The 19,536-nt window shown below is 35.2% G+C and overlaps 2 protein-coding genes across 4 annotated transcripts; both read left to right on the top strand.

The window, feature by feature from the left end:
* Positions 1-252: 252 nt before the first annotated feature.
* On the top strand, positions 253-6,779 carry LOC110776234 (probable folate-biopterin transporter 4). Of its 2 annotated transcripts, none has more exons than XM_021980788.2 (7): positions 253-463; positions 3,036-3,163; positions 3,683-3,904; positions 4,237-4,695; positions 5,483-5,680; positions 5,778-5,915; positions 6,055-6,779. In XM_021980788.2, exons 1-7 carry the CDS (start codon positions 383-385, stop codon positions 6,314-6,316), a joined length of 1,488 nt encoding a protein of 495 aa, XP_021836480.1. In that variant the 5' UTR covers positions 253-382; the 3' UTR covers positions 6,317-6,779. The 2 variants fall into 2 exon arrangements, with proteins under 2 accessions (XP_021836480.1, XP_056682862.1); XM_056826884.1 differs by lacking the exon at positions 253-463 and adding an exon at positions 711-832.
* Positions 6,780-9,837: 3,058 nt separating this feature from the next.
* LOC110776233 (vacuolar protein sorting-associated protein 22 homolog 1) lies at positions 9,838-17,225 on the top strand. Of its 2 annotated transcripts, none has more exons than XM_021980787.2 (7): positions 9,838-9,992; positions 10,090-10,200; positions 11,493-11,628; positions 11,844-11,998; positions 12,354-12,461; positions 16,707-16,796; positions 16,894-17,225. In XM_021980787.2, the coding sequence occupies exons 1-7, from the start codon at positions 9,942-9,944 to the stop codon at positions 17,002-17,004; spliced, it is 762 nt and encodes a 253-aa protein (XP_021836479.1). In that variant the 5' UTR covers positions 9,838-9,941; the 3' UTR covers positions 17,005-17,225. The 2 variants fall into 2 exon arrangements, with proteins under 2 accessions (XP_021836479.1, XP_056682861.1); XM_056826883.1 differs by having other exon boundaries at positions 16,707-16,800; positions 16,898-17,225.
* Positions 17,226-19,536: the final 2,311 nt, after the last annotated feature.

Below are 19,536 nucleotides of genomic sequence, written 5' to 3'. Positions count from 1 at the left end.
AACATGTAGTATGATCTACCAAACGTTTCGTTTTCAAGTCACCTTAACAAATCAAAACGACAACACCAACAAGACATATCGAACCAATGAGAGTGAGAGAACCAACTAACAACATCCAACGAGTTTATTCCACGTGTACTCTTAAGCCTAGCTGTAATTTTCTTTTCAACCTTTTTTCTTTTTAAAAAATTATTCGACCCCATCCCCGGCCCCACACTCCTCCCGTCGCCCGTTATATTGGAGTTTGGCAGAAAAATGTAGGCACCAGAAAATACGTCAAATGCTGATGAAATTTCTGTAACTTATTTTTTGATTTTGGTGTTTATGCAGCCATAATAAAAAACATAGACATTGATCATTTGGTTCTAAAACAAAATCGAGGATGATAGAATGGTCGAAGCAGCTCAAATCCGCCTTTGGGGCTTCATTTTTATGGCTCATTTGTTTGATCTACTTCACTCAGGTTCATTTTATCTGTGATTTCATTATTTTTTTTCTGGGCGTATGGTTATTTAGAAATTTTGATGTATTTATTTGTCTGGGTAATGAGTATGATGGATTGATGATATTTTAGTTATATGAAATGGGGTTTGATTTCTTTGGTCAATTTTATATTCCCTGGGTTTAATTTGATATTGCGAGGTTCTGAGTTTGTGTGTTTGAACCTGTGATTCTCGTTATTTTCGTACTTATGTTTTCCAATTTTGTAGGAAAATTTGATTGTGTTTATGGCTAATGGAGTTCTAAAGAGGTTTTTAAGATCATCAATGGGATATTGAATTAGTTAAAGTTTGGCCAATTAAGTGGCAGGACAGCCAATTTTGAGATGGTGGTAGGTTATTTTTGTTCTTAGTGATTATAAAGTAGAGCTCTAGCCTCCGTATCTTATTATTATCAAATGGTTCTTTGCTGATAGTAATGTATTTCTCTGAAACAACCGAATATTAGTTCAAGGAAAATTACGTTAAAGTCGAGTGGCAAATTTTTGTTTAGTTATTTTTGGACAGGATTGAGACTAGTGACATGTTGACTCTAGCATTATAGAATTCAAAAGGTGTTGTGCGTATTAGGTGTACAATAAATTTATTGTACACCAAGATAACTTTAATCCAATTTTTTGTAACTTTAACCTAGTTTTGATTAACTTTTATATTTGTAATAAAAAAGTTGATAGATAAACATTTTAAAGGTTTAATGATTAATTTTATACATTATTTGTCATTTTAAAGAAATAAGTTTTACTAAAATTAAAAAATTTATCACTAAAAAATACATAACTTTTACATATATAAGCTTAACTTTTAAGCATTTTGAGTTAACTTTTACTTTGGTGTACAATGAGTACAATATTTTATTGTACACCCATTGTAAATAAGACTTTGTGTATAGAATTACTCTGTATCAATTATGTAAGAAATCATATCGAGTCATTTAGGAGAATGGGGTGGTATTTCCATAGCAAGACTTTATTGTTATGTTATTCCATTTCTTGTATAGGATGGGACTGTAATATCAGCAATGGATGTTTGACTTGTAAATTTAATCCGCCTTTGACAACACTAGTGTTCTCACAAAAGTCGGTATTGGATCCCTACTTGACCGGTCCACACTCCACACCCAGTGAAATTTGAAGTAAGCTCATTTTTTGTTGAATGAATCAGATAATTAGGAAGAAATGATTTTGGACATTTGGTGCCTCCAATTTTTTTGATGAGTATCTCCTTTTATGCTGGACTTAGTGACATATTGACGCTTGGGGAGGCTGAGAAATAGTTAGGAATGAAGCACTTAGTGCAGGAAGCTCTGGTGCATGTTCTCTTGAAAGTTTTCACTGAGTTCAAAAAATTGAGAGAAGGTCTTAGAGGTTTTATAAGTGATCACAATATTGCATAGCTGAGTGTGGCGTGTGGTGTATTTACAACCAAGAGAGATGTTGTATTGTTGTAATGATGTGAGATGGAAAATGTAGAAGAAAAAGTCATCCCCAGTTTAGAGTGTGGTAGCGAAGCCTGATTAGGATAAGTTAATTCTTAATTAGGGGAAGCTCTTGTATGTGCGAACACTTATTCTTAATAAGAAAGTCCCCCACCTGAATGTTAGTGATGGTTCATATTCTTGTTTATTCAATGATTATTTATATTCTCGAGGAGGTTACATAATTTTATCTGTGTCAAAGGTTGGCAGTGCTTTGGATCTTTGATTCTTCTGACATGTACTGAGAATATGATCATTGGATGTTTGTTTCACTCTGGTTGTGTCCTCGTAGGGAAAGGTCTGTTGGAGACTTAACCCTTTGGTTTTTCAATTTTTGTTCATTGCCCTTTTATTGTTGTTGCATTTCTGGCTCTGCACCATCAGGCAATAGTCCTTTACAATATTGAGATGGCCAAACCTTCCTTTAGTTCTCTCTTGTGTATTGGCTGATAAGATATGACATGCGTTCCCCCTTGTTAATAGTACCAGTTATCAAGTTGGCGTATGGTTAGGCATTATTTAGAATTTTCAGCTTCTCCGCTGTGTCCTTCCTTTTGAGGCCGATATAGACTTCTTCCAGGATATGGCGCTGCCATAGACACATATTGATTCTAATTTAAAGGAGTCACGCTCCTTTTTGCTCTTGAGTCTTGAGTTTCAACTGGTGGAAAGACTTTTGTTATCTTCCTACTAGCTGGTAATTGACTGATATGCTGATGTTCTGGGGTATGGTTATCAACTTTTACTCTGTCTTTTAACCCACTCAGACAGGATAAAATGGTGGATTTTCTTCTGAAGGGTTGTTCCTGTATAAAATAGCTAGGAAGACAAAAGAGAACACTAATTCTCATCTCTACTAGTATGTGGTTTTTGTGCTCCTTTTTCTTGGGGGTTATTGTGGCGGGGGCTGCATAGACACTCCACATCTCATGTAACATTATATGACCTTTCTGATAACAGCTGCTATGTTTTCGCTGTTATTTTATGATTGACTTTTGGGATGTTTCTAGACCCTCCAGTTCCTGTTTTCTTAAATTTCCTTCCTGAAATTTTCTATGCAGGGTTTTAGATCCTTTGTCTGGACAGCAGTTTCTTATCATCTAAAGGACGAGCTGAAGTTGTCTCCGTCAGCTTCCCAGTTTGTATCCACAGTAGCATTTTTCCCTTGGAGCATAAAACCATTATATGGGTACGAGTTTGTTATTGTCTCTGTTGCTCCTATATACTGTCAGTTCTAGTTGATTTAGACATGCATAGAGTTGTTGGCATGTGTGCATTCTTAGCAAACTGTCAAATAAAACATGTTTGTATTGTGGTCCTATCTACACAATTATCCTTGAGGGAACTGTCGATGCATAACCAACTGTCAACGATTCCATTTTAGGAAAATGGGTATTTTTCTTAGATGTTTTGTCAAAAGTCAACTCATACAAGTATGCTTCCATGCGACGAATGTCTTGTTTGATCCACATGAAGATATTATGACGTTTCAGAAAACTTGGTGCTTTCCTGGCATGCTGATTAAGTGATTATGCAAGCAATCAAAAGTTATTTATGTAGACTGTGCAATTCAATCATGCAGATTGGTATCAACTAGTAACTTTCCCAGTTGCCTTTTCACATAGTAACATGTGCAGGAAGATCGCCGAACTATTTTGTAAAATTGTTCTTTCTATTACTGATGCTTGTGATTCGCTCTTATTTGCAGAATTATATCAGATTGTATACCCATAAGAGGGAGGAGAAGAATTCCTTACCTGATTATTTCGACAGTGTTTTCCCTAGTGCCGTGGATTATCTTAGGCCTAAATGCTTCACTGAGATCATCCAAATTGCCTCTCATGATCTTTTTAACAGTACAGAATATAGGCTCTGCTATGGCGGATGTCGTGGCTGATGCAATGATTGCGGAAGCGGTTAGGTCTGAGCGGTATGTATATGCATGTACTTTTGTCCTCGTTGCATGCATTGGTCCCAAATTAAGAACGGATTGAAGAGCTCTTGTTAGCATCATAGTTTTTCTCTATTGCTAAGTAACGCCAGCTTGCTTGGCTATAGCTGCTCAGATGCATAAATGTCAGTCAGATGCACGTAATTTGTATGAGATTATAAAATTAGCTTATGTGGGGTGCCTGCTTATATGTTGCTTTTTTTTGAAAGAGAAAGGGTAGTTCCTGTCTTAACCACCTGCATAATTGTTTGTCATACTATTATGTCTTATCATAATTTATCACTTTAATTGTTTGTCTTTTTCCTTGACAGGGCTTCATTTGCTGGAGATCTTCAGTCAATATGTATGATGTCCAGTGCCATGGGAGGAATATTTGGGAGTTTGCTGGGAGGATATGCACTGAGTTACTTGCATATAAATGCCATATTTCTGCTTTTCGCCATTCTTCCAGCTTTACAGCTTGTGTCCTGTGGTTTGGTTAAGGAGAGTCCTATGAATACCAAAGATTTTAGCGAAGATTTGAGTTTGACAAGCTCACATATGAGTAATGAGGATGGTAATGCAGAAAATGTGGACCATTTGTCGAATGGTTCCTCAAAAACTAGCATTTCAAGGAGAAAGAAGGGCAAAAAGAACAGAAAGAAAGCAATTATTTCCAATAAATCTCGTAAGGAGGTCAAGAATAAGTCATTAGGATTACAATGGTTTTTCTCATTGAAGTTGGCAAGTCACAGCTTATTTGATGCTTTTAAGCAGCCAATCATCTTGAGGTAAGTTAACTTCTTGGAGAAAAAGGTTACTGTTCAGGGCTTTCAAGCATCATGTAGTTGGACTGTTTTATTAGATAACTGTCAGTCAGCAGCAGGTCAATGAACTTGGTTGTGTGTCTTAGAGATTTATCTTGATTTCTGGGATTAGTGAGTAAATATGGTGGCATGATTTGATTTGGCCTCTGTATATTGGCAATCTCGTATTAAGTTAAATCTTGGTTTTGTTTAGATTGGTTAAGTCAGTAATGAAAAAGGTAAAAACTTGTTGTTTTATTGGCATCTCCATATCATCCTTAGAATGGCAGGAGCATTTACCATCATCTCTTCACATTTGGCCAAAATGTCTTGATCAAATCATGTGTAGAGTGTAGTTTTTAGGGTGTTCATGTGTAGGTTATTGTAATGAAGTAGCTTAATAAGAAGGGGTAGTTTAGTTATTGGCATTATTGCATAATGAGTTGGTTGAGGGTAGCTGCATAGTTGGTTAGTGGAGAGAAATGAGAATCAGAAAATGCTGGAGTATAAATAAAGGAGCTGAGAGTACGCAATGAGAAAGATATCCAGAATATTGAAGTGTTGTTTTAGTTATGTTAGCATTTTGGGAGTGAACAAGACACTTGAAAGCTTGCATCTAAAATCAATTGTTGTATTTTCCAGATATATCAATTTTTGCATGAATCTGTCTAGCTATGTTATTCATACTTACAGTTCTGATGTCATAACTTTTTTCATGATGCATTATGAACGTGTTCAAACCTCTGATCATTATTTACAATTGGAAGGCTAGACCCATGGCTTGGTTTTTCTTGGCGCTCATTACCTTCCCCAACATCTCAACCGTCATGTTCTACTATCAGACGGAATTCTTGAACTTGGATGCGTCCTTCCTTGGAAATGTGCGAGTTGTAGGCTGGTTAGGCCTAATGCTTGGAACATCCGTTTACAACAAGTTCTTGAAGAGAAAGAAGTTACAAACAACTCTAATGTAAGTAGTTTGTAAAATATTGTACTTGTTAACTGCTGTTCCCTTTCTATAGATACACTGAGTGCATATGTCTGATTCTAAAAAAAATCCAATGCAGGTGGGCCCAAATTGGCATCTCTATGCTAATCCTGATCGACGTGCTTTTGGTTTCTCGAGCAAATATTGCATATGGGATTTCAGATAAAATGCTGGTCTTATGTGGGAGTGCTGTTGCATACGCAATTGACCAGTTCAAGTAAGCTCGTGTTTTTACTCACACATTTCCACTTTTGTTATGTCTTTGCTTGTTTATACTGGGCATGATGGCAGCCTCATTTGTCTATATTCTATAATTAGTGCTTGTTTTGATTAATATTTGTTGATGGTGAAAACAGGTTCATGCCATTTCTGATATTATCTGGACAGCTGTGCCCTCCAGGCATAGAAGGGACTTTATTTGCACTCTTCATGTCGATAAACAACTTGGGAGCCACAGTGAGCTCATTTGTAGGTGCTTGGTTGGCGTCAAATTTGAACATTTCATCGGGTTCTTTTGACAACCTCCTCATTGGCGTTGTTATTCAGTTCTTTAGCTCTTTCATACCCCTGGCTTTTCTCTTTCTGATACCTAAGGAAGCCACAGGCTTATCCGCATAGATAGGCCAACTACCACCAGTACAAAACTTACAGGAAAAACATACACCATTACCTCCCTTTTCATAGTTAGCACAATACAGAAAAATCATTGATTAGAGAATGATAGATCATGGGTATAGCCGTATAGCATAGAAAATGTAGCCTCATTACTCTGGCATAGAGCTAAATTTTTGTCCTTGGAATTTTGTAAATTGATTTTGTAAACTACCAGAGAAGTTGCAGGCTTACTGTTCTGAGGATTCAATTGATTGCTTGTAGGCGTCGTAGCATCGTTCATGGACAAGGTAATGTTCAACTGAGATATCATGTAGCTTCTAGTCTTCATGGATAGTTTGGTGCAAGTAATTGCGGCATTATAGAAATTGATTCAGTTCTTTCAAAATAATCAGTATTGTATCTGCAAGTTCTTTTTTTTTTTTTTAACTTCTGTTGATTAGGAAATTCCAATAAAATTCTCTGAAAATTTGTAAACATCATTTTTTTTACTGCAGACTATTCCGTATAACTTTTAGGATTAATTGACCAGAATAATCCCAACTTTAGGTGGTTTGCTTTTAATAATCCCAACTATAAGTTTTTTTTTAATAATCCGAACTTTTACACCTATTGACTTTTAACGGGCCTAGCAGGTAAGTTACTTACTGTAGCAGGTAATGTATGGCGTGGCGCTGACATGGCAATAGAGAGTTAGTTTTTTTTTTCTTTAAATGCATTTATTCCCCCTTATTTATTTTCCTTAATAAATCTCCTTATAACCCTTGTTTCTCATTTCGTCATTTTCTTTGATTCTCCACCCAAAATTTTAAATGTTTTCAAACCTCATATTTTAATGTGACATTTAATAGCTGAACGAAGTAAACCTCATATGTTAGATCCACCGGGTCATTTTCGGGTTCAAGGGGGTGTATTCCTTTGGGTTTTTTTTTTAAAGGATACAGAGTTCAATTTATTTAAATGGGTTACTACCAGTAACTTACTAGTAGTAACAAGGTTGATGACCTTTGATTTCAGTTATTTGAAAGGGATACAACCATAGCAGAAATGGTGGTTACCAAATGAAGCACGATGAAGATGATGTAGTATGATTTAAGTTTATTTACCTGCCAAATTAAACAAATAACACAAAGTAAAAACAAAAATGTCAAAATGAACCTCCTTTTACAATCAAAAAATTGTCAAATTACAATCTAAGGTTAAACATACGAGCATGGAAGGTGTTTGATTTTTGTTTTTATTTTATTTTACAGCAGATGAAAAACAAAAAGGGTTTAACTTTGGGTGAATGGATATTGAATGAATGACGTGTACCAAATTTTTTAGAGAGAAACTAAAAGCCCAAGTCCAAGTTTGCAAGTGTTTACCATTTTAACAGGTTACCGGTTTTTGGGATTGTTAAAAGTCATTAGGGGTAAAAGTTTGGATTATTAAAAAAAAACCATAGTTGGGATTAATAAAAGTGAAACGTTCAAAGTTGGGATTTTTCCAGTCAATTATTCTTAACTTTTATAGGATTAGTTGACGAATTATTTGAGTGTGCATCATTTTACCATAAAAATCAATTCAAGAAAATGAAACTTTGATAAACTCAAATTAGCTTTACTAACGGCAAACCGAGTTCAATTGGTAACATATGCCTCTATTTCATTTTCTATTAATTCTAAAATTCACATTAAACTTAATTTCAAGTGAAAAGGAAACACTCAACATAGAATTTGTTTGCCTCTTTTGATTAAAGAATAGAAGGTTTTGATAGTGGATAAAAAGTAAACAAAAGGACAAGAGAGAGTAAAAGACGATGTGGACTCTTTTGATTTTTTTAGCTCAACTTCCAAAACTTGAAAAAATTATTACTTAACCTGAAATGTCCATTCTCTGACTTACACTCGACCTAAAATTACATGACCTGATTTCGATTCGAAACGAATTTGACCAGTTGACTCTATCTGATTGGTTATCTTATCGTAATAAGGGGGTCTTGCCTTAAGAATTTTTTCAATTGTCATATCAGCATTTCATTAATGTTTAATAATTAAATTGTTGTTAAAACTCCTTAAAATTCAATTAAATTTAGTTATTCACCCATCAAATTCATTTAAGACTTTGTAAATTTATGTATAATATTATTTTATTATGTAACCCACACACAAAGTCTTAAGTTTTGTCTTAATTTTTCGAGACTTAATTTAAGACTTTGTTAAGACTCGTCCACTTCAATTCTACAATTCATTGTGTCTGATCTTAAGACCGATGAGTCATATGCCATGCCATCACAACTCAAGTCTTAAGACTTGGGGCTGATCATATTCTAATAATAGTAATGAGATTAAGAGCAACATCAAAAGGGTCTTATCTTAAGACTTTTCTCATATGCTATGTCAGTTTTCCATTAATATTTAATAAATTAAATTTTGTTTAAGACTTTTCCAGACTCATCAAAATTTTGCTCTTCACCCCTCTAACACATTTGAAACATCTCAATTAATATAACATCTTGTTTTTTTTTTATTTAACTCACATATTGAGTCTTAGTTTTTCAAGACTCAATTTAAGACATTATTACGACTAATATACTTCAATGTTACAAACTGATAAGTCTGATCTTAGAGCAACATCAACGCTAAGTCTTAAGATTTGAATTTTGCTGACATGTCATATGACTCAGCTAGTCTTAAAATTACATATATCAATTTGTAGCATTTAAGTGAGATAGTCTTAATAAAGTCTTAAATAGAGTCTTGAAAAACTAAGACTCAACTTAAGACTCAATGTGTGAGTTAAATAAAATAAAAAGTTAAAGATGTTATATTATTTGAGATGTTTTAAATGAGTTTGAGGGGTGAAGAGCTAAATTTGGATGAGTCTTAAAAAGTCTTAACAAAATTTCATTAATTAAATATTAGTGGAGAGCTGACATGGCATATGAAAAAAGGCTTAAGATAAGACCCCCTTGATGTTGCTCTTAAAACCAGGTGAGTCACATGACATATCAGCAAAATTCAAATCTTTAAACTTAACGCTGATGTTGCTCTAATGATAATAGAATCTAATATAATTGATAATTCTACCAAATAGAAGCTAAACTTAAATAAATTTTCACCAAGGCGAAAATGACTTAAACTACTTCTATGTCCCAATCCAAAACCGAATGACCCGATTGATATCTGGGAGTGACTATAACACTTTATAACCAATTGGTAGAAGGTACACCCGGTTACACGTAGTTCTACGTGCAACCAGTTCATTTTGTACTTTTAACCCCTCAAAAACATATTTTTATAGTTTAAAAGCACATATTTACAAATGTAAAAGCACTTTTTTACAGTTTTAAAGCACATTATTAAAGATGAAAAGCAAAGTTTTGCAAGTAAAAGAAAATAAAAATATATAAGTATGTGTTTTTAAATCGTTAATGTGCTTTTTAATTTATTTTTTTGAATATAAGTATGTAAACGTGCTTTTAAACCGTAAAAATATGTGATTTTAACCCGGTTACATGTAGAACTAAGTGTACCTTATAATTTGTTCTTTATAACCTTCCTCAAAATACTCGTTCGTATCAAAATCAGTCTGGTAAACCGAAGTCTCTCTCTCTCACCGGTGGAAGTGTGTGAAATTTCGCCGGAAAATGAAGCGGAGAGTAGGAATCGGAGGTCTGCAGTCATCTGCAGCAACTAGGGTTTGTTCTCCATCACATATTCACATCCATCTTTCAATCCCCCCACCACCTTTCTTTGATTACTTGAAATTTCAATTTTCAAAATTGATATTTACAGAATCAATACCGATTGATCGGAGAAAGTTTATCCGTTGTTAAAAATGATGTTATGATGGCGCAATTATCAACTTTTCGGTCTCAGCTTGAGGATTTCGCCCGCAAACATAAGGTTTCTAGTTATTCCTCTCTACTCTTTTTTTTTTGTTTGCTTAATTTAGATGTTCTTATTAATTAGTTTAGCATTAATTTATTGTGCGATTAGAAAAAGAAAATCCCCCCTTTCTGGGTTTATGAATTTCCGTTTAGCTTTTTGTTTCTGGAACTTGATGGATTCCAAAGGAAAATTTTGATCATTGGTTATTGGTATTAAGGTGAGGTAGCTCTAGGTACTGTATGAAATGTTATAGAGTTTCACAAACTAGAAAGATAGGAAAGGATGCTATTTTAGCTGTTCAGATTGGTGTTACCTAATTCTCTAATCACCACACGATCCCGCGATCTGAAAAGGTGAATTGTAACATGAAAGTGGTACATTAGTGGCCTGATTTAGCAAATTAGTAGCAAATTGCGACCCAGTAGCTTATTCAAGCGAATTAGGTAACTGTGGACTTCCGACCTTCACCACAACTGGGTTGGAATGCTGCTTCATTTGCTGGAGACAAGGTCTCATTTTTTACAATTTTGTTTTGTTTTGAGGCATACCTCAATTGAGGGCCTTTTCACTTTGTCAATGACATGATTTTTCTGTGTCTTGTGTGGTTGGATTGGTCAGTAAAATGTAGTATGGCTTGCTTCAAGAGGAATTCAATGGTAGGTGATGGGGCCGGAGCACATTTATGTTGGACTTGGGATATGCAGCTGTAAGCATGTAAATGCATGGGGGTGATTGAGGATGTGCAGAACTGATTTCCCTTGTTGTTTCGTGTCCTGAATGAACTGAAGTACCGAAAGTATATGTTGTTTTGCAAAAGAATCAAATGAATACATTATACATCCACAACACAGTTAGTTGATCTCCTATGTTTCTTAGGTTGACAAAGAGCCTTTTTTATCGCGTAGGATTCCTGGTTGAGGCATCTTTTGATTGAAAGAAATGGATCAAGTTCTTGGTCAAGAAGCTTCCAATAGTCTATACCCTCTTGGACTTACACTTAGGTTCTTTAGTGAGGCGAAGAGCAATAGTATAATATAAGTTATGTTAGTATGACAAGTAATGGTATCAATATGTTCTTGTTTCTGCATAGGAAATTCCTAATCTTAATCTTGTAAATTTCACTGTTATTGACTGACTAGATAGACATTCTGATCATTCTGGTTACATGGTTTTTGAGCTTTATTTGACCGCAAAGTTTGTACTTGAGACCTGGAACTATTTGAACTTGTAAGAGAAGAATCCTTCTCTAGTGCAAATTGGCATAAAACGGAGATGATACTGTAATTCCATTTATTATTTTTCTGCAGAATGATATTCGGAAAAACCCTACGTTCAGAGCTCAATTTCATGAGATGTGCTCTAAAGTAGGGGTGGATCCTCTTGCCTCAAACAAGGGTTTCTGGGCGGAGCTTCTGGGGATTGGTGACTTTTATTATGAACTTGGTGAGTGGTCATGTTATCCTTGCCCTTTTGTGGGATTCATTGTCAACCTTTCAATTTAATATATAGTATATTTCGTTCGATGTGGCTTTGTCAGTTTTTATATGTTACGGTGCTTTACCTTCTCTGGCATATTATGATAACTGTCTTTGCTTTTGGCGTGATGTATTTGATTCATGTGTAGTACTTTCTGATATATTTTCTTGTTGCCTAGAAAGGGGTGCAAATTGTTGAAATATGCTTGGCCACAAGATCACTCAATGGAGGCTTGATAAACTTGCAGGAGTTATTAGATCTGCTACGTTTGAAACGAAAAAATGCTCGTGAACCTGTATCCGAGGATGACTGTTTACGTGCTATATCTAAGCTGAAGGTATTGCAAGCTGTTGCTAGAACTTATGCTTTTAGTAAAAAACACGTAAATAAATGTGTTCACGTACTTGTGATACTCTGGAGCTAGTGCAGATGGCTGTGTCCTACTAATGCATCATGTATAACTAATGCGTGGACTTCTATCAAAACTTTTTTTTGAAGCAGCTTACGGGTCTTTCTTTCCTTTAATTTTTCTTATGACTGATACTTTGACTTGAATCAACTTGTATGCTTTAAGTTCATGACGACACCTAGTTGCAGCTACTGAGCTACCTTGTTATGCTTTCAATTCGCTCATTTTTAATCTTAATGCAGGGTGATTGCAATAGTCTTAAATTTTCCGTTCCCATTTTTAGGTTTTAGGTAGTGGGTTTGAGGTGATATCTGTTGGTAAGAAAAAGCTCATACGGTCTGTTCCAACTGAGTTGAACAAGGATCACAATGCAATTTTGGAGCTGGCTCAGGTTTGTTTTTTTGTCCCTTTACTTACAAATTGCTTATGATATTACACTCTGTGTGATGGTATTAATTAGTCTACAATCCACACACATTTCTGTACAATTGTCTTTTGGTGATGTAATTGTAAATTGTCTAGTCTGGTGGATACAGTTTTTCAAAGCCTATTCATCAGAGATTTATTTGGAGGGCTATATACCTGCTTGAAAGTGTCCTCGACAGTATGCTAATTTGTCTCATGTATATAAAATTATTTACATGTTCTAGTCTATTATGGCAGTGGGTAACTTTGAGTGAGTAGGATTGATGGTTATCAGACTCATAACTTTATCATCCCTGTAGGACCTGCTTTAGAAATTGTGTTATATTCAACTAATTAATATACTGAGAATGCTAATTAATATACTGAGTATCCTGAACTGAACAGTGAAGGAAATGGCATGACAAAAAAGTCTGGTTCTGCAATCAAAAGTACGTGGGCAGAAAGTGGAAGCACTCCCTTGGTTATAGGTTATACGTCAGAACTCTTAGATTTTGATTTTTGAATCGATGAGTCTTGTACTCTTTAAAAATACTCCGTAATGGGAGTCTCTTCCACAAGAGCCCCACTTGATCTGCTACAGACCTTCTCCGCCTGACATGCGTCTAGTCTCTCCGAGTGTTGGGGACCACAAAAGGGCAGAAGAGATATTACAGTCAATTTGGTGAGTCTTAGCATTGTTGAGTTTTTTGTGAGGAAAGAGAATAGAAGAGAGAGATTGAAAGAACCGCTTTCGAGATTCCTTAGTATTTTATATGCTCTAAAAAAGACAAGGAAGAGTAATTTCTCAATATCCAGCCAACACGATCCAAAATAGGTATTCAGTGCATTTCAAGGATTTTTACGATATTCTTACCAATGTCATCACGTGGCTCCTGCCATTTCTAGTGTATTATAGCCTTTATAGGTAGATATGAAAGCTTTTATGCCCCATTTTCTAATGGAGCATTTGAGAGTATCCTAGCAATTTGGGAGTTTATTTCACTAATATTTTACCATGATTGTGATTCCACTTATTAACCATTTTTTGTCTGTGATATAAGGTGCTTATTTACAGACTCGCTTTCTTTCGTGACTTTTGAACATGAAAGCATGGTTTTGTAATATGATTAGCACCTTGGACTTTGCTGGTTGTAGTCTTATAGGCTGTCTGGGGTTTTCATTTTGATTTCTGTGCCTTTTATGAATAAGTAATGTGGGACTAGTTTGCAAGAGCTAGAGAGGAAGGGAAGGGGAATCTATAAACTTATTGATGGGTATATCATATATGGCCAGATTGACAACTTAAATTGACCTTATTGTAGTTTATTGTTCTTGGTGCTTGGAGTGTTCAAGAGTTCCCATCAGATGCATTATTAAAGTTCGAATGAGGAAATTTTTAAGGTCTGGAGAAAGAAAAGCCTTCATGCATTTCGTTTGACACAAATTTCCCATAGGAAGGGACCTTTTATGGACAAATATGAAGCAACTCATTAGAAGGACAAACATGAAGCAACTTATTAGAAATAAAGCATTGATCTTTTGTCTAGGAAGTAAAAAAGGATTGCGGAGTAATAGATTCCCATTAGTTTGTTACATTGTTTACTCAAGGCTAAGAAAGATAAAATGTTGGTGAATGCAAACCAAATCATCATTATCATTATCATTATCATTATCATTATCATTACTCCATTGCCTCAAAGAGGCTCCCGCAAGAAGCGGGGTAAAGGGGGGGGGTCGGACGTACGCAACCTTACCCCTGCAATTGCAGAGAGGTTGTTTCCAAATGACCCAAAAGCGATAACAGGACAACCGAACGACCATCTTCTACTTCATGGAAAGGAAGTGAAGAGGTTTTAAGAGTCATTTTGATTTAGTCCATAACATCCCACAACCAAAAGAACAAATGAATCTTTGGCACTATCGGAAATGGACACCTGAATGCAAATAATTTTGTTCTGAATGCAAACCAAATAAGAACAAAATTATCAATGATTTGGATATTAGAAGCTATATAAATCTGAAGTCCTATACTACGAGAATAACTGAATTTTTTTTTTTGACGAAAAAGAACAATATCATTAATAACCCGTCATAAGGCATCTACAATGATAAAATAGATCTGCATACCACAGATTCAAAGAAAATATATAATTGTTACTCCCTCCGTCCCGGAATACTTGACCTGTTTTCCTTATCGGGCCGTCCCTTAATACTTGATCTGTTTCTAAAAATGGAAATATTCTAACAATATTATATTATTTCTCACTCCACCCCTATTAACCCACCTACCCCCTACTCCATAAAAAAAATAATTAAAAATTCAACCATACTCTCCCCCAACCCCAGCTCTTAACCCACCTCCCACTAACTACATTAAAATAATACCCCACTATCACCTACTACCTATTAAATTAAATAAGTCAATTCAAGTCCCTTAAACTCTGTGCCGGTCAAACCGGGTCGAGTATTCCGGGACGGAGGGAGTACAATAAAAACAATTACTATTCTGCATCCTAAAGCACAGCTTGTACTCCACCGCTTCTAGCTTGACGCGAGCAGTGATTTTTTATGTTTCGCATCTTTCCAAGTAGAGTCCTTCGCAATCTGTACACGAATTTTTCCGATCGACGAGTTGATGATAAACTCTAAACCTATATGAATCCAAATCTCCTTCTCCATTATTGTAACCCTAAAAATAAAATTCCCATCCATGGATGAGAATCAAGTACCTAGAAAATTCTAGGAAAACCCCAAATAAATTAGAATAAATAGGGAACAAACCAACAGAAAAGAAACTCAAAAAAACAAACATGAAGAGAAAACAATGAAAAAACAAGAAGGGTTGAAAATTAGACTATTTCCAGCCAAAAAGCTGAAACCCTAGAAGATGAGAGAGAAGGGAGAAAAAGGTGTGAGAGAGGAGCGGCAACAACACCACCTTTGTGGAAATGGGAACATTAAAGTTTTGGACTTTGCTGCCTAACTCATGTCTGGAGGAAATGGGAACATTAGATAGGGTAGATTTATGTTTTATAGGACTATCTGACCACTGACTACCTATTCTTTTACTCCAATTCTTCAAAAGTGAGAAAAAAGGGAAAAGGATAACTGTTTGCCTTGGTATATTTTTGCGTTAGCAGTGTCCTCTTGATTATAACAATTTCATTATAAGTCGCCTCACCATTCATTGTTATGAAATCTAAATTTCTCCCATTGCATTTCTACTTGCAATTATCAAATCTTTCAAAACATGGTGATTGATTGGAATACACAAGGTCAGTATCATGAGACTTGGAAGGTTCTCTTTATCAGTCTCCCACAGATTTGGGTAACTTGATTTGGTTAAATCTATCTGTTTGAATTTAGTCCTCACTTCTACCATAAAGTATTACTTGCAACAATCATACATACACTTTTAAAAATTGGTGGTTGCTAGGATTAGATGAGGTTGGTATCGTGACACTTGGAAGTTTCTCTTTATAGCCTCGCATAGTTTTGGCTAACTGAATTTGGTTGAATATAGTCCTCACTTCTACATAACTTTCCTTTCACCTTGTGTGGAAACAAGGCTCAGAAGTACACACATTCTCATTCAAATCCTGTTGCTTCACTCATGCAGTAATTGATATGCATTTCGACCTCATTATATAATGCCTTTTTCCTCTTGAACCTGGAATTGTTGATTGATAATGAACTCTATGTTCATAGTAACCAAGGGTGGAAATGTCTAATCTGGATATATCTGGTGACCATATGATTGACTTCATATTGTTTTTATTTTCAATCAATTATGAAGCTGTAACTGCAATGCTGTACTCTTAATATTTTTGCCAAAAAAAGAGCTGCCAGTTGGAGAACCGGAATCTTGACTTGTAAGATTGAATATTTTTAACCTAACATGGGTGGTATTCATGTTGCTGCTATAAGCTTTCTGTTAAGGGGGGTAGATCTAGCATCATTAAGATTTCTGTTTGATACTTGCATGTAGTTTTCTAGGTTACATATAAATTCTCATTATTGTTCCATACTTCCTTAGGCATATTCTTGAATAATTGCATTTTATGTGTTTGCTTAACAGACTGAGATGGCTGTATGAGTGCTTCATAGCCTGAAATGCAGTTCTCATATAAACTTGCTATCTATGACGACTATGTAGTTTTTGTCTTGAGAATGTGTTATTGAATGTCTGACTTCTTATGGATTTCAATATGCATTGTGTATGAACTTTTAGGGTCAAGGGTTTGTGACGGTGGAAGAGGTAGAAAGTCGATTGTCTTGGTCAGCAGGGCGTGCAATTGATGCTCTTGATACTTTGTTAGAGGCAAGTCTTTAATTAATTAATGCCTTGTTATCTCATTGTTTACTTATTAATTAAAACATTAAGCTGGTGCTTAGGGGAATTGTGTCTGTGAATGCAGGAAGGTCTTGCAATGATCGATGACGGCCACAAAGATGGAAAACGACGATACTGGTTTCTTTGTGTGTCATCCATCTCTGCTGTTGTGGGTGCTGATGCTATTGCAATTTGATCCACCCTTATACTCTCCTAAGGGGAGTACAACATACATACTCGTAACTGATTGGATCCTAACTTTATAACATCGTCATCTCCTTTTTAAACTGAATGTAAAATTTGTAGTCAATCCCTATTCCATTTTTTTTTCTTTTTTTAATGAAAATCTTACTAGACAACGCAGAAGGTTTATTCGTTTTTTATATACGCCTCCGTTCCAGAGTGGGTCTTTTGCGATATGAGCCAAGCTAGTTACTCAGTAACTGATTAAGGATTTGATTACTATAACCTCTAATCACTAATAAGGTACTCTGTACAAGTTCATAGACTTTTTTTATATAGCATCAATAGTAATAAGGGTAATTCTTATTTGCTCACTCTTGATCTCTCTTTTTACCCACCTCATAATTTTAACATATGTAGATAACCTTGGCAAGATGGATTAAAAAAAAAAAAAAAACCTGATCATGCTCCAAGATTTTGGTAAAGGCGTTGTGAGGATTTTACGATATATGGAATGAGTATGAGAACCCCAACATTTGCAAGTTGCATGTCAAAAATATATGCGTCGTATGAGACAATTCACTACGATCCTAACACTTATAAGCAACGGCGGATCCAGGATTGTAATATCGGGTGGGCCGATTATTGAAAAAATATATACATATAAGTATATATTTATGACATATTCACTTATATGTTACAAATAAATGATAAAAAAGCAGGTTTTCTATGTTGTGCCCCTATATTGTTTTTAAAAGTTATACGTCGTGCATAAAAAATGAGCTTACTATATTTATCAAAATACACTAATAATAAAAATCTAATTATTTTATATGCCTATAATTTCCGTTTAAATCTAGTCAAAAAAAGCAATTTGAAAAGACACAGCGAATAAGAAGAAGAGAAATGGAACTCCTCCCTCTCCCCCTCTCAAGCCTTAGCCTCCATTAGTGAATTTTGAAAGGGCTTCTATCGATTTTAACTTTGTTGTTTTTTTTTTTAACTTTGTTTGATTTTTAGGGTTTTAATAATACTTCCTCCTTGTGTGAGGAATTGTTCTCCCTCGAAAGACAGGGTTTTTCTTCTCCTTTTAAGGAGAATTTTCTTAGGTTAGAGGATTCTAAAATTTCTGGTGTACGAGGGAGAATATTATTTAATTTCGTAGGAGAAATTAATTCAGCGATGAAGATTTGTGCGGTGTCACAGCAGATGTCAGTTCTACATCTACAACCAATTGAATCTGATTTAATTCAATATCAAAATTACAACATATCAAAAGACCTCCTCGTTGAGGGTTGTATCAAACAACGATGTATTAGAGGGTATACAAGATGTTCGATGCGCGATGATCGTAGTTTTGCAGAAAACGAGTTTTATTTGATTCGATTTGTTATGTATTTGATAGAATTAGATTTTTTCTGTAGAAGTTGTATGACTTTTTATTAATGAATTAATTTTAGTTAAAAAAAAAAAATAAGAGAAATGGAAGGGGAGTAAAATGACAAAAAGATAATAACTACTACAAAAATGGGCAAAGAGACCCCTTAGAAAAGACCTCATGTTCGACATAACGGGTCTCTTCAATATAAGAGATCCATTATTATAGATAACGGCTCTCTTATTGCGCCAAATAGCCCATTTAAAATGAGAGGGAAAAAATAAGAGACCCGTTATCTTATTTAACGGGTCTCTAGTGCATAAATAAAATTATTTAATTAATATAATAAAAGAAACAAGAGACCTAGTACAGTAGTTAACGGCTCTCTACATTTCAAAGACCCACCACTCCCGTAAAATAATGTTTAAAAAAAAATTTAAAATTGCAAAAGACCTGTCATTTAAAACAACAGGTCTCTACTTTCTTCATGGCGCCAAACTTTTCGCCAAACTTTCGCCAAACTTTCGCCCAACTTTCACCCTAGTTATTTGCCTCTTCTTCTTCCCTGGACATACGAACAAGTAGGGCAACGAAACACACAAACCGAAATCACCACCACCGGCGAATCTATATACAACCGGAGAAATACGTGACGGTTGGCGACTTCAACCACCACCGGCGACCTCAACACAATCTCTAGCAATCTACGAATTCAGGTTTTTGTTCTCATCTCTCTTTAATTTTTTTTTTCGAATTTCTGAATTACGTGTGTGAATTTTGAATTCAATTTATAATTTCTTCTACAAGTTAGGTTCTGTTTCCTGAAATTTTCAGTTTCAATTTCATCGTTCTGTTTTTGCCCTGAATTTCTGAAATTTTATTGGTTTTCCAGTTCATGTTGAAAGTGTTTCGCCATGGTTGGTTGAATATTGTTTTTGTAGAGTTTCTTGGCATGAGTGACACACTGAATTGATCTTTGGTATTCATGGTGTGCGCCCAGTACAGAGTCTACAGACTCAATTTTTATTTAGGTTTTCTTATTTTGTAGTTTAAGTGTCAAGGCACACCTTCTGACCTTCTATCTTTGGTGTTCATGTTTCTATTTAAGTGTCAAGTTTTCTTATTTCTGAGTATCAAGTATCGAACCAGGGAACACAGTCCAATAGT

This window comes from Spinacia oleracea, chromosome 4 (genome assembly GCF_020520425.1).
Source record: "Spinacia oleracea cultivar Varoflay chromosome 4, BTI_SOV_V1, whole genome shotgun sequence".
NCBI lineage: Eukaryota > Viridiplantae > Streptophyta > Magnoliopsida > Caryophyllales > Amaranthaceae > Spinacia > Spinacia oleracea.
The sequence above is the reverse complement of the archived record's forward strand: the minus strand, read 5'-3'. Positions and strand labels throughout refer to the sequence as shown.